Source organism: Peromyscus eremicus, chromosome 4 (genome assembly GCF_949786415.1).
Source record: "Peromyscus eremicus chromosome 4, PerEre_H2_v1, whole genome shotgun sequence".
NCBI lineage: Eukaryota > Metazoa > Chordata > Mammalia > Rodentia > Cricetidae > Peromyscus > Peromyscus eremicus.
The window spans coordinates 100,972,919-100,987,397 of NC_081419.1; the positions used below are offsets into that span (position 1 = coordinate 100,972,919).

The 14,479-nt window shown below is 47.6% G+C and overlaps 1 protein-coding gene across 1 annotated transcript in view; it reads left to right on the forward strand.

The window, feature by feature from the left end:
- Positions 1–14,479, forward strand: part of Snrnp200 (small nuclear ribonucleoprotein U5 subunit 200) — a 28,432-nt gene that overhangs the window by 9,653 nt on the left and 4,300 nt on the right. The window contains exons 15-35 of the mRNA XM_059261347.1: positions 1,553–1,746; positions 1,944–2,067; positions 3,637–3,786; positions 4,199–4,309; positions 5,257–5,388; positions 5,544–5,732; positions 6,073–6,270; positions 6,869–7,021; positions 7,137–7,217; positions 7,566–7,649; positions 8,046–8,152; positions 8,644–8,762; positions 9,023–9,177; positions 9,267–9,456; positions 9,627–9,800; positions 10,938–11,098; positions 11,692–11,919; positions 12,389–12,580; positions 12,675–12,853; positions 13,012–13,163; positions 13,966–14,074. Of these exons, the coding sequence (XP_059117330.1) occupies positions 1,553–1,746; positions 1,944–2,067; positions 3,637–3,786; positions 4,199–4,309; positions 5,257–5,388; positions 5,544–5,732; positions 6,073–6,270; positions 6,869–7,021; positions 7,137–7,217; positions 7,566–7,649; positions 8,046–8,152; positions 8,644–8,762; positions 9,023–9,177; positions 9,267–9,456; positions 9,627–9,800; positions 10,938–11,098; positions 11,692–11,919; positions 12,389–12,580; positions 12,675–12,853; positions 13,012–13,163; positions 13,966–14,074 (3,182 nt within the window). The remainder of the gene's footprint in view (positions 1–1,552; positions 1,747–1,943; positions 2,068–3,636; positions 3,787–4,198; positions 4,310–5,256; positions 5,389–5,543; positions 5,733–6,072; positions 6,271–6,868; positions 7,022–7,136; positions 7,218–7,565; positions 7,650–8,045; positions 8,153–8,643; positions 8,763–9,022; positions 9,178–9,266; positions 9,457–9,626; positions 9,801–10,937; positions 11,099–11,691; positions 11,920–12,388; positions 12,581–12,674; positions 12,854–13,011; positions 13,164–13,965; positions 14,075–14,479) is intronic.

Sequence of the window (14,479 nt, forward strand, 5' to 3'; positions counted from 1 at the left end):
AGTTCTGTTTCTCAAGGCCTTTCTCTGTGCACTTTCCTTTATAAGAGCCATTGAGAGCATTACTGTTATCATAAGCCCAGAATCTGCATGGCCCAGAAGCTTCCCTCCCAGGCACGTTCCACTTACCGTCATCGTCGTGTCGTGTGTCGTCCCCCCCCCCCCCCGTTTCGAGACAGGATCTCTCTATGCAGTCCTAGCTGTAGAATCTGAAATATTTTGAATCAAATGGAAACACAAAAAAATAGTTTTGTCCTCCCAAGAACATTGAAATGCTCTATGAACAATCCGTTGTCACACAAGACAAGTAAGGAATTGGGTCACTGCATTCCATGTACATAGAAGCGGCCACAGGAAATGGACTTTGAGCCAAGTGTTGATTCTTTGTTTTGTTTTGTTTTTTCGAGACAAGGTTTCTCTGTGTAGCTTTGGAACCTGTCCAGGAATTCACTCTGTAGACCAGGCTAGCCTCAAACTCACAGAGATCCACCTGCCTCTGCCTCCCAAGTGCTGGGATTAAAGGTGTGTGCCACCACTGCCCGGCTGATTCTTTTTTTTTTTTTTTTTTTTTTTTAATTAATTGCATTTGTTTGTTCTCTGTGATATTGTACTGTGTGTGTGTGTGTGTGTGTGTGTGTGTGTGTGTGTGTGTGTGTGTGTTTTGCACGCACATGAGTGTTGGTGAGAGTACAACTCGTGAGAGTCAGTTCTCTCCTTCCACCGTGTGTGTTCTTGGAATCAAGCTCAAGCCATCAGAGTTGGCAGTAAAGTACCTTTACCCACTGAGCCGTTTCACCGGCCTCTGAGGGTTGATTCATTCCGGTGTCTAAGAAAGTAGCCCATGCTGTGTTCAGAGTGGGAGTTGGCAAACTGTGGCATTACATTTTTGATTCATTGAACACAGTCTTTTTGTTTTATTGAACACAGTCATGTGGACTGGTTTCTGTATTATCTCTAGCTACTTTTGTCCTACGTGTTGCTGTGGCAGAACTGAGTATTTGTAACAAGGGTTACGTGGCTCACAAACCTATGGCATTGTGTGTGCTGCACCTGAGGTCCAGCCCTTTTAGAAAAGTTTGCTAACCCTTCTTTAGAGCCTTGCTCCTCCATGCCTCTCCTACAGCATAGCTGCTCCCTAGGAGTGCCGAGTTCCTGGCCTGCCCACATCCGTGAGTTCTGTTTACATTTCCACAACATGTCCAGGTCTTCCAGTGCATACTGTATGTGAGAAGCACTGCTGTTGGCAATGTGAACTTACTGTAAGTGAAACCTGGTGAAAAGACCTTCCCAAAAGTGAAGCCTTGATTGATATAGCCTGGTCAGAACCATCATATATTTGTAGGGAGATACATGGTAAAGTGGAGGACTGCCTCACAAGTGTCTAAGCAGTCAGTGCTAATTCCTACTAAAAGCTGTCTTTGTTCTTTAGGACTCTGGCGTGAGGCTCCCTTTTTTGTCTTCATTAGGGTCTTAGGCTATATATACTTCTACAACAGACTAGTCTCAAGGGAGGAGGTATAGCTCTGGTACAGTTTGCTGTCTTTCGATTCCTTAGGATGAGATCCATCTACTACATGATGACAGAGGTCCTGTCTTAGAAGCTTTGGTGGCCAGGGCCATCCGAAACATTGAGATGACCCAAGAAGATGTCCGACTCATTGGTCTCAGCGCTACCCTCCCCAACTATGAAGATGTGGCGACCTTTCTGCGTGTTGACCCTGCCAAGGGCCTCTTCTACTTTGACAACAGGTATAAGAAGAGACTGGAAACTTGTTACCAAGGTGTCTTCCTTTCCTCTTCCCTTCTCTAAAGAGCACACTAAAGAGTTTTAGGGGTCCTGTGTGTATTTTAAAAAGCATTATTGCTTCTAGGTCAATGGAAAGTTACTTTTTTCCCCACAGTATTCTCTGCTGGAAATCTCATTTGTTTAACTCTTGAACTTCTAGCTTCCGCCCAGTGCCTCTGGAACAGACATATGTGGGCATCACAGAGAAAAAGGCTATCAAGCGTTTCCAGATCATGAATGAAATAGTCTATGAGAAAATCATGGAACATGCTGGAAAAAATCAGGTCTGTTGATGCTTCTTGAACCTTTTCTGTTTTTGACATAAGCAAAATTGACAAGATAATAGCATGACTTGACAATGTTCATAAATGACATGAGTTATTACTACAAAAATTGCCTTAAAATATAGACAGGAGCTGGGTGGTGGTGGTGCATGCCTTTAATCCCAGCACTTGGGAGGCAGAGCCAGGAGGATCTCTGTGATTTCGAGGCCAGCCCCTAGTCTACAAAGTGAGATCCAGGAAAGGCTCCAAAGCTACACAGAGAAACCCTGTCTTGAAAAACCACACACACACACACACACACACACATACACACACAAAAAGGTATCAAAAATAAAGCTGCAAATTAAAATCTAGTGAAAGCAGTCCAGTGAGATGGCTCTGCAGGTAAAGTGCTTGCCCCTAAGACTGGTGACTTGAGTCTGATCCCCAGAAACCACATGGTGGAAGGTAACTCCTCTGACCTCTATAGGTGTGCTGTGGCATGCACGAATGTTACACACACAAAATAATCAACAAAAAACCCAAACACACTGTGGGGCATGATGGTGCATGCCTTTAATACCAGCTCTTGGAGTTCAAGGCCAGCGTGCTCTGCATGGTGAGTTCCAGGCTAGCCAGGGATATATAGTGGAACCCTGTCTCAGAACACTAATGAAAGTACATTTTGTTTGGAAGTTAAACAGAGCTTAGGCAAGAGGTGTAAGAGGGTATGCATTTCTTTTTCTAATGAAAAGCACAGGAGTTTATAGGACAAGACTTCAGGACTAGATCTTAGGAGGACTATATTCCTTATAATAGGGTGCTAGTTTCAAACTTACTCCCTAAATCTTTTTTATAAATAACGTAATTGTTTTGCTATTATCTTTTTTTTTTTTAATTTATTTTTATTTTATGTGCATTGCTGTTTTGCCTGCATGTATGTCTATGTGGGGGTGTCAGATCCCCTGGAACTGGAGTTACAGACAGTTGCAAGCTGCATGTGGTGCTGGGAATTGAACTTGGGTCCTCTGGAAGAGCAGCCAGTGCTCTTAACTACTGAGCCATCTCTTTAGCCCCATAGTTTTACTATTATCTTACAAACACATCTTTATTTGGCTTAGACTTGTTAGGCCTCTGAACATAGTCTTAGTTGAGGTCTCTGAATCGTCATACACTACCTATTTAAATTTGCTGTTCAAGGTAGAATCCTAGGGTTAGATTAGTTTCTCAGCTGTAAGACCGTGTCACTGTCCTTGGTAGATTCCTTTTCCTTGAGTCATTCTGTTTTGTTCTTTGCTGTGTATCCTGGGCTAGGCTTGAACTCTCTGAGTAGTCAGACTAGCCTGGCTTAGCCATAACGTACAGTGCAGGAATTACAGGTGGAGTCACCATGCCCAGCTTCCGTTTGGGTAGCGTCAGCCTTGTTAGACTTTTTTCTAACAATCCAGCATGCGTTTTTGCCATCAACTCTTTCTATATCATGGCTTCCAGTTAGAGTGGAGCAGCCTCTGCTTCCTGCAGCTGGTGCCCTGGTGCTGTGTGAGCCGCTGCTGAAAGCGTATGCCTTAGCTATACCCCGATTTTCCTTAGGTGCTGGTGTTTGTCCACTCTCGCAAAGAAACTGGGAAGACAGCCAGGGCAATCCGTGACATGTGCCTGGAGAAGGACACCTTGGGTCTGTTTCTTCGAGAGGGTTCTGCCTCCACTGAAGTCCTTCGTACAGAAGCAGAACAGTGCAAGGTAAAAAGGGGCCACCTGCTTTTCAGGCTTGTGCCTGGTGACTGGGTCCGTATTGCTGGATAGATTCCTTTGGGACTGTATGCACCAAGTGCTACTGTTTCAGACAGGCTAAGAGTAATTGGGGGCTAGGGGGATGACTCAGCATATAAAGGTGGTGCCTGTTGCCAAGATTGATGGCCTGAGTTCAATCTCAGGGACTCATATAGTGGAGGGAGAGAACTGACTCCCATGGGTTTTTCTCTGACCTCCACATACCTGCCACACACAAACATACATACAAACATAAGTCCATACATTTTTGTAAAAAGTGACTATATGTAGTTATGGGGGCTCCTGTGCAAAGGTTTCCTTTGGCCCTGGAGGAGTTCCATAGGGAGGCTGGCCTCACTTAATGACTTTTTTCTGTTCACAGAACTTGGAGCTGAAGGATCTTTTGCCCTATGGCTTTGCTATTCATCATGCAGGCATGACCAGAGTTGATCGAACACTTGTTGAAGATCTTTTTGCTGACAAACATATTCAGGTGAGGAGCGGCAAAACTTGAAAGAGCAGGCGATGCAGACTTCAGAGCATCTGAAATGTCAGTAGCTCTGCCCTTAGTGGGATCCTTAGACTTTTTTTTTTTTTTTTTAAACATTCATTTATATGTATTTGTGTGTGTGTGTGTGTGTGTGTGTGTGTGTGTGTGTGTGTGTGTGTGTGTGTATGTATGTCTTGCATGAGTTTATGTGCACTATGTGCATGCAGGTGCTTTCTGAGGCCAGAAGAGGGCACTAGATCCCCTGGAGCTGGAGTTACATATTGTTGTGAGCAGGTTTGGTTTCTGGGACCTGAAGCCCAGTCTTCTGCAAGAGTAGTGCATGCTCTAACCACTGAGCCACTCTCCATCCCTAGACTTTTTGATATCTGGACCAGCTAGCCCAGGCTGGAAGGTTATGGTAGTTATGCTGTCTCTCCCAACACTTCATATACTGCATGAGGGACGATGGATGCGTTATAGAACTCTACACTATAATTCATGGGGTCAGGACCACATTCTTTCCCTCTCCAGGATGGTGGATTTCCAGTGTCTTGTAACTAAGTTGATTAATACAAGTCTAAGTTTTTGACCTTTAAGTGTCTCTGGAACCTTGGTATATTAATTAATTAATTAATTAATTAATTAATTATTTTGGCTTTTTCAAGACAAGGTTTCTCTGTGTAGTTTTGGTGCCTGTCCTGGATCTCGCTCTGTAGACCAGGCTGGCCTCGAACTCACAGAGATCCGCCTGGTGTGCGCCACCACTGCCCAGCACTAGTTCTTAAATATAGAAGGGACTAAAGCAACTCTTTTTTGCTCCAGTGTCACACTGAGCACTGAGGGATACATCCACTCCTACCTCCAGTTAAGTTCAGAAGCCAGACAAGCCAGGGATGTGACCCTGCTGTGGTAGTGTATGTTTCCCTCATTGCCCTCCTTTGTCTCTCCAGGTTTTAGTTTCCACAGCAACTCTGGCTTGGGGTGTAAATCTCCCTGCACATACAGTCATCATCAAAGGCACCCAGGTGTACAGTCCAGAGAAGGGGCGTTGGACAGAGCTGGGAGCACTGGATATTCTGCAGGTACAGAGCCTCTGAGATGATTCCCAACGGGATGAGCATCCTGTGCCTGGAGCACAAGGGTGTAGGAAAGATGGCAGATCAAGGCCAAGTTCTAAATGTGTAGACTCTTGTCAAAAGCTCTGCTATGACATTTTCTTTTATTGCTTCTGACTTAGATGCTGGGCCGTGCTGGACGACCTCAGTATGACACCAAGGGTGAAGGTATACTCATCACGTCTCATGGAGAGCTACAGTACTACCTCTCTCTCCTCAACCAGCAACTTCCTATTGAGAGCCAGATGGTATCCAAGCTGCCTGACATGCTCAATGCGGAAATTGTGCTGGGGAACGTCCAGAACGCAAAGGTAGGGCAGGCTGCGACTTGGAGCTTATGCTCTTCCTCTGTGCCTCAAGAGACTTGGAGTGCGTGCCTCCTGTGAGGATGCTGAGGGCCAGCAGCCGTGTCTCGAGCTCTGCACCACACCTCATGCAGGGCAAGCTTCTTGGCTTTGTGACAGGTAGTTCGTTTGTGTTTAAGATACTTGAAAAGGTTTTTTTTTTTTTCTTAATTGAAATACTGAAAACATCCAGAAGACACTGTAAATTGTGTCCTTGTGCTTGAGAATTAATGTTCAGGTGATTAGTGGGTCTTTTTTTTTGGAAATTAGCAGCTCTTCATGCTAAACACCATGAGCTGTCTTGCAGGATGCGGTGAACTGGCTGGGCTACGCCTACCTGTACATCCGAATGCTCCGGTCCCCGACCCTCTATGGCATCTCTCATGATGACCTCAAAGGAGATCCCTTGCTGGACCAGCGCCGACTAGATCTTGTTCACACTGCTGCTTTGATGCTGGACAAGAACAATCTGGTCAAGTACGACAAGAAAACAGGCAACTTTCAGGTGATTAGCATGAGATTTTTTGAGAACATTTTAGCAAAAATTGAGGCTTACTGCCTGTCTAATTACCTGTTGTCCTGATTGGGGATTAGATTGTGCTCTTTGAGCTATCAATTTAACTTTCAAATTTCTACTTTTAAAATTTTACTGTTTGTGTATGTGCATGAGTGTTTTGCCTGCGTGTTTGTCTGTGTACCTCAGCTGTGCCTGGTCCTCACAGAGGCCAGAAGAGGGCACTGGCTGCTCTGGGACTGGAGAGGATTGTGAGCCACCATGTGGGTACTGGAAATTGAACCACAGTTCTGGAAGGGCAGCCATCCCTCACTAAACCATCTCTCCAGCCCTTAGGTTTTAAAAATGGTAGATAGTTCTCCAAGTTTGAGTTGAGGTAGGTCATTGGGCCATTTGGTTTATGTGAGCATCAGCTCTCCATAGGTCAGTTTCTTGTGCCATCTTTCTTTTTGTGCCCGAGTCACTTGTGTTGGGCAGGCAGTTGTACCACAAGGAATTCATCCACTTGTCGTCTTAAGACAGTCACTTGGTGCTAGAAGTTGGGGGCTGATCACTGGTCAGCCTTTTACTGAGTCTTCCTTCTTTCTAGGTGACAGAACTTGGCCGGATAGCTAGTCACTACTATATCACCAATGATACTGTGCAGACCTACAACCAGCTGCTGAAGCCTACTCTGAGTGAGATTGAGCTTTTCCGAGTGTTCTCCTTGTCCTCAGAGTTCAAGAACATCACTGTGAGAGAGGTGAGCCTATGAGCATGCTAGGACAGGAGTTGGGATCCCTGCCAGGCTGCTGGATGGCTTCTTTCCTTAATCCTTGCCCTGTGGATTTTCTATGGCCTGTCTTTCCTTGTGGCAGGAGGAGAAGCTGGAGCTGCAGAAGTTGCTGGAGAGGGTGCCCATCCCTGTAAAGGAGAGCATCGAAGAACCCAGTGCTAAGGTAAGTGCATCTTCACTTTCAGACATGAATGTTGAGTTTCCAAAGGATGGACTTTGAACTTGGTTTCATACATGGAAATTCGTGTATGAAGTACATGCACAGTTCTCTCTACTCTTTGGAGGGTGTTAGGGTTGACCTATCATGTGCTGTACTACTGACTGTGCCCCACACTCCCCAGTTTCCTACTCTGCTGCCTTCCCACGTATGCTTTATATGGAATAATAATGATTTAACATGGAAATCAAGAACTATGGAAGTCCTGTTTGGCACATGCAGTGGAGCAGAAATGCAACTCCTTTCTCGGATTGTCAGTGACGGGCCTTGCTAGCTGTCCTTGCTTCTTTGCAGATCAACGTGCTTCTCCAAGCCTTCATCTCACAGCTGAAACTGGAAGGCTTTGCACTGATGGCTGACATGGTGTATGTGACACAGGTGAGGGCCGGGTGCACGAGTGATGAGCTGTGAGCCTTGAAGAAAGGTCCTTCTGCTTGTCCCAGCGGGCCAGCTGCTTGCCGCCACTTCCCCTGCTGAGCTTGAGTGTGTGGGAAGGACAGGCCTTACAAAGTGCTAAGAAGTTCTGTAGGTGCTTGTAGAGAGATCCACTGGGCACGTCATCTTCTCCAAGAAAAATGACTCCCCATTGTAGCTGTGGTGTTCATAAAAAATGACAAAATATTTTATTGATTACTCCATCTTGACCTGGACGGGTAGGAGACAGAAACTTTTGCTTCTGAATTGGTCTGAGTGATTGCATCAGATCTTGTGATGGTCAAGCCGTGGTAGACAGGCCACAGAGGTTTCACAATGGAAATACTTGTCTTTCCTCAGTCTGCTGGCCGCTTGATGCGTGCAATCTTCGAAATTGTCCTGAACCGAGGTTGGGCACAGCTTACAGATAAGACCCTGAATCTCTGCAAGATGATCGACAAACGCATGTAAGGGCTCAGAGAGCCAGAGGTTGTTCCCTGTGAGTTTGGGCCTCAGTGCATTTGATGTCCAGTCCTGTTGGCTGAGATGTGGCACGAACCTGGGTGAAAGTTGAGAAGGCAGTGCCCTCTAGAATACAAGGCTGGGGAGGTGGGGGAGAATAGCCAGGATTGGTTGTCTGGTCTCTCTCCTGGCAGTTTCCGACATCTTTCTTTCTTTCTTTCTTTTTTGGTTTTTTGAGACAGGGTTTCTCTGCGTAGTTTTGGTGCCTGTCCTGGATCTCACTCTGTAGATCAGGCTGGCCTCAAACTTACAGAGATCTACCTGGCTCTGCCTCCCCAGTGCTGGGATTAAAGGCGTGCGCCACCACCGCCCGGCCCGACATCTTTCTGTAATGATAGGGTCTGTGTGGTTATTCTAAAGCGTTGGAAGCTGATGAAGGCGGTCTGTCCACAGCCCTAGAGAAAGAGTGAACTAGCTGTGTCTCCTTTCTGGATAGGTGGCAGTCCATGTGTCCTCTTCGCCAGTTCCGTAAACTTCCCGAGGAAGTAGTGAAGAAGATTGAGAAGAAAAACTTCCCCTTTGAGCGGCTCTATGACTTGAATCATAATGAGATAGGTGTGTAAAGTTCTTGTCCTGTCTTGTAGCCCAGGCATCTTTCTGTCAGCCTCCTACTCCCCAGGTCCTCGACCCTGGGCACTGGTACCCTGGGCTTACATCCTACTATTGTACCAGCTCCCTCTTCAACTCAGGACTTTGAACCACTAGTACTGCACTGAGGCTAAAGCAGGGAACCTGTCTGCTGGTGTGGAGTCCGCTCCTTTTCCACAGTTGCCGGACTGGCCCGACAGCAGCCCCAATGCCTTTACTTCCTCTAGGTGAGCTTATCCGAATGCCAAAGATGGGGAAGACCATCCACAAGTATGTCCATCTCTTCCCCAAGTTGGAGTTGTCCGTGCACCTGCAGCCTATTACACGCTCCACCCTGAAAGTAGAGCTGACTATCACACCAGATTTCCAGTGGGATGAAAAGGCAAGGTTTTGTTGTTTAGGGAGGGGGAGGGGGAGTTGCTGAATCCCCTCATTGGCTCATTCTGATTTCCCTGGTGCTTGGGTTGGCAGGTCCATGGTTCGTCAGAGGCATTTTGGATTCTAGTGGAGGATGTGGACAGTGAGGTGATTCTGCACCATGAATATTTTCTGCTGAAGGCCAAGTATGCCCAGGATGAGCACCTTATTACGTTCTTCGTCCCAGTGTTCGAACCGCTGCCCCCGCAGTACTTCATCCGAGTGGTGTCTGACCGCTGGCTCTGTGAGTGTCTCCTGAGTCCCCTAGGAACATACCCTCCGAAGATAGTAGTGGACTGCTTGTCTCTGTGGAGAGAGTGATGCAGACAGAGCCTAAGGTCTCTAGTGTTCGTGGACAGCGCTGTGGAGGTCTGCTGGAGGATGCTCTCTAACCTTCCATTTCTTCCCTGACAGCTTGTGAGACCCAGCTGCCCGTCTCTTTCCGGCACCTGATCCTTCCAGAGAAGTACCCCCCTCCAACTGAACTGTTGGACCTGCAGCCATTGCCGGTATCTGCTCTAAGAAACAGTGCTTTTGAGAGCCTTTACCAAGACAAATTTCCTTTCTTCAATCCCATCCAGACTCAAGGTAGGTGTCTGAGTCTCAGATATTTGCTTTCCGTGAATACCTTTTTTTTCTCTCTCTCCTTTTCTCTGCTCCCATCCCCAAGACAGGGTTTCTCTGTCTAACAGCCCTGGCTGTCCTGGAACTCACTCTGTAGACCAGCCCACTGGCCTTGAACTCATAAGAGATCAGCCTGCCTCTGCCTCTAGAGCGCTGGGATTAAAGGCGTGCACCACCACAGTCCAGACCATGCGTACCTTTTAGGGTTGCCTAGTGATAAATGTCTTGTGCAGCTGGCAGAGAACCAGGCACTTAGTGGGCCTGGACCTTCTCAGCCTGCTGTGGCCTGCCGGAATAGTTTTCTCCCTACAAGTCCTGTTGACTGTTAGATTTGCTTTGCTGCTCTGCATCTCTCCCTAAGGAGGGTCAGGAGAGAAGGTCTTTCCATGGTGTGCTGGCATTACTCCTGCTCCAGGTGTTGGTGCTGTTCCTGATGCTCCAGTGTTGAACCAGCGTGTGGCACTGATTGAGACCTCACTTCATCATTAAAAACAATGACTTGTTCACAGAGCAGGCACTATTCTAAGGACTTGGCTGAGCACAGGACCAGCATTTTCTTTCCTCCTCCACCAGTCCTTTGAAAGGGTTACTATTTAGTGCATTTCATGATGAGGGAACCGAGGTATAGGAAGGAGCTCTAATTAAACGAACCAGTAAATAGGTGAGCTTGGGTCCTTAACCCAGTCTTGATCCCAGGGCCTGGGCCCACCTTCTGTATTTGAGTACTTCTAGAGAATATAGGAGACTGCTGATAGGGCAGAGAAAGGTGTCCTGTCTTTGTGTGTGTGTGTGTGTGTGTGTGTGTGTGTGTGTGTGTGTGTGTGTCCTGGTCCTTGAGGGGCAAAGATGCTGGATTTCTTTTGCTTGTTTTTTCTTGCCACAAATCTCCAGATCTGAACCTGATCTTGGACTTTTTCCTTCCCTGCTTTGCAGGAGAAAGTATGGTGAGAAACAGCTAGACGGGCCAGTGTTCCAGGCTGCTCTTTGTACTGCAGCTGATGGACTGTGTCTCATGGTGTTCACAATCTTAACGAATGATCTGTTTAATTCTCCCCCCGCAACCCCCCCCCCCATGTTCACTCTGCATCTTTTGGTTTCCAGTTTTTAACACCGTATACAACAGTGATGATAACGTGTTTGTGGGGGCCCCCACGGGCAGCGGGAAGACCATCTGTGCCGAGTTTGCCATCCTGCGGATGCTGCTGCAGAATTCTGAGGGGCGCTGTGTCTACATTACCCCCATGGAAGCTCTGGCAGAGCAGGTGTGTAATATGCTGTGGAGCAGGTGTGTAATGTGCTGTGGAGCAGGTGTGTAATGTGCTGTGGAGCAGGTGTGTAATGTGCTGTGGAGCAGGTGTGTAATGTGCTGTGGAGCAGGTGTGTAATGTGCTGTGGAGCAGGTGTGTAATGTGCTGTGGAGCAGGTGTGTAATGTGCTGTGGAGCAGGTGTGTAATGTGCTGTGGAGCAGGTGTGTAATGTGCTGTGGAGCAGGTGTGTAATGTGCTGTGGAACTGTGAATTTCCCAGTAGCCGTTCCACCTGTGATTCCAGATGCAGATTTTTGCATATCTGACAACTGCATATCATTTCTTAAAGAAAAGCTGCCCTGTCACTTAAAAGCTGGTGTGGACCATACAGTATTATGAATAGAGTATGGTGACACATGATTGTCATCCCAGCTGCTTAGGAGGTTGAGGCAAGAGGTTCACTTGAACCCACAAGTTTGAGGTCAGCCTGGGCCCCCATCTCAAAACAGAAAAAGTAGTGTAAGGTATCTGGCTTCTCAGCTCTCCTCCTAGCAGCTGAGAGATGCAGGCATGACCTGCTGTTCTTGTCTCCCTCCCCTGCCTGCCAGGTGTACATGGACTGGTATGAGAAGTTTCAGGACAGGCTCAACAAGAAGGTGGTGCTGCTGACGGGGGAGACCAGCACAGACTTGAAGCTTCTAGGCAAAGGCAACATCATCATCAGTACCCCTGAGAAGTGGGACATCCTCTCCCGGAGGTGGAAGCAGCGCAAGAATGTCCAGAACATTAACCTCTTTGTGGTGGATGAGGTCCACCTTATTGGGGGCGAAAATGGGGTACGCTTGACTTTGCAGCATAGAGGAGGGGTGGGACCCACGCAGTGACTTTACATTGGGCCTGGAGCCAGGGACTAGGATCATCACAAAGATTTCTGCCAATCGCCTTATTCCAGAAGGTGACCTGAGATTTTTTGCATAGAACTCTTTTTTTGTTTTTTTGTTTTTTGAGACAGGGTTTCTCTGTGTAGCTTTGCGCCTCTCCTGGAACTCACTTGGTAGCCCAGGCTGGCCTCGAACTCACAGAGATCCGCCTGGCTCTGCCTCCCGAGTGCTGGGATTAAAGGCATGCGCCACCACCGCCAGGCTCGGATAGAGCTCTTAAAGAACAATAAGGTGAAGGTTGTCTCTTGGGGCAGGGGAACCACAGACAGGAGAGCCTATTTGGGACTGGCAGGTGGTTCACAAAGGGAAGCTCAGGCAGAAGATGGAGAACTCGGGCCTGGAATGACTCCTTCCCTTTTCCCAGCCTGTCTTGGAAGTGATCTGCTCTCGGATGCGCTACATCTCCTCCCAGATTGAGCGGCCCATTCGCATTGTGGCACTTAGCTCGTCACTCTCCAATGCCAAGGATGTGGCTCACTGGCTGGGCTGCAGTGCCACCTCCACCTTCAACTTCCACCCTAATGTGCGTCCTGTACCTTTGGAACTGCACATCCAGGTAGGACCCTGTCTCTACTCCTCCATGGCCTCAGGGATCCCTCCTTCCTCAGGTCCAGTGACCTCAGTGTCTTTTCTTCTCCCTTTGTTTTCAGGGCTTCAACATCAGCCATACCCAGACTCGCCTGCTGTCTATGGCCAAGCCTGTGTACCATGCTATCACCAAACACTCACCCAAGAAGCCTGTCATTGTTTTTGTCCCATCTCGCAAGCAGACCCGTCTCACCGCGATAGACATCCTCACTACCTGTGCAGCAGACATCCAGCGGCAGAGGTGGGGTGTGCTCTAATTTCTGGGGTGGGTGGGTGCATGAGGATCATGTTTAGTGAAGCTGCCCCCTGCTCTGGGTGTCCTGGGTGAGGCAGGGACTGAGGCTGGGCCCACTACATACTGCAATGCCTCTGACCTGTGCTTGTTCTTGTTCTGCCCAGGTTCTTGCACTGTACTGAGAAGGATCTGATCCCTTACCTGGAGAAGTTAAGTGACAGCACGCTCAAGGAAACACTGTTAAATGGGGTGGGCTACCTACATGAAGGGCTGAGCCCCATGGAGAGGCGCCTGGTAGAGCAGCTCTTTAGCTCAGGTAAGAAAACCTCATGACAACCAAAGCTGTCCCAGTTGTATGTATTAAACTTTAGGATGTGGATGGCATTTCTCTTTTGAATAGTATTCATTTCACAGTGCTAGCAGACTACTGTATGTCTTACCTCATTAGATTCCTCTTAAACACGTATGATGTAGTTGAGAGAGATACCCCTCCTTGCAAGGTTAGAAAGCAGGCAGGCACATAAGCTGGTCCCATTTCAGAACCTGGTTTTCTGGGGTTCGGGGCCACTGGCCAGTAGACCTTGGTTCTGTGTGGATACAAAACTGGTGGGGTTAGAACTCAAGAGATGGCTGTGGATTTGTGATTCTTCTCTGGTTGGTTGCTTCTCGTCTGCTGCCCTTTGTTGACCTGTGGCATTTTATGCCTTGTTCACTATTCTGGCGCTATGTGGCAGAGCCTTGGTGTAGCTGATCCCGCCAGTCTCTCACTCTTTGAATCTGCCTGGTTTGGGTGTGCTCAGAGTAAGTTTGGTTTTGCTGTCTTGGGCTGACCTACCATGGTTGGGTTGGTGTTAGCTTTCACCATCAGAGGCTGATCCACCAGGCAGTGCGGGTCTTGCTTTCCCTGGGTTTGAGTTCTCTAGAACTGCTTTGTTTCTTCTAGGATAGTCAATAGTGTGGTGCTGCCTTTCCCCGCACTTCATTAGTGTCAGACTTTGTTCCTAGACAGCCTCACTCTGAGCTTTGAAATGGAGCACAGGGTTGACTGCTGCCTGCCAGTGAGGCAGATAGTTTCTGGAAACCCTATCCTCAGTCTTCCTCTCTCTTCCCCTGCTTAGGGGCGATCCAGGTGGTGGTGGCTTCTCGAAGTCTCTGCTGGGGTATGAATGTTGCTGCTCATCTAGTGATCATCATGGATACGCAGTACTACAATGGCAAGATCCATGCGTGAGTATAGTTGCTGTGGACATTAACAGCTCCCCCTCCTAAAACCAGTGTAAAATCTACAGATATAGTCTAGGGAACTAAACATAGTCTAGAGTCCCTGCAGATCAGGGCTCATTTTTGGGTCCCAGGAGGTAGACTTCTTTTTAGTCATTGTACCTCTATCTCAGCAGTTTGGAGAGAAGACCTTAGAGACAGGAGGAAAGGGGGGTTGTTAACCTACTTCCCACAAGGTCACACCTTTGTCGGTTCGGTGTTTCTCACAGCCTGAATAATTTAACTTTTTTTTTTTTCCCAAAAATGCAGATTATTTTGAAATTAGTTTTGTGAGTTTAAAATGTCTGAATCTAGTTCTTGCTTTGGGATTTAGATTTTTTTAATCTGAAACACACAGCCCTTAAACTTGAC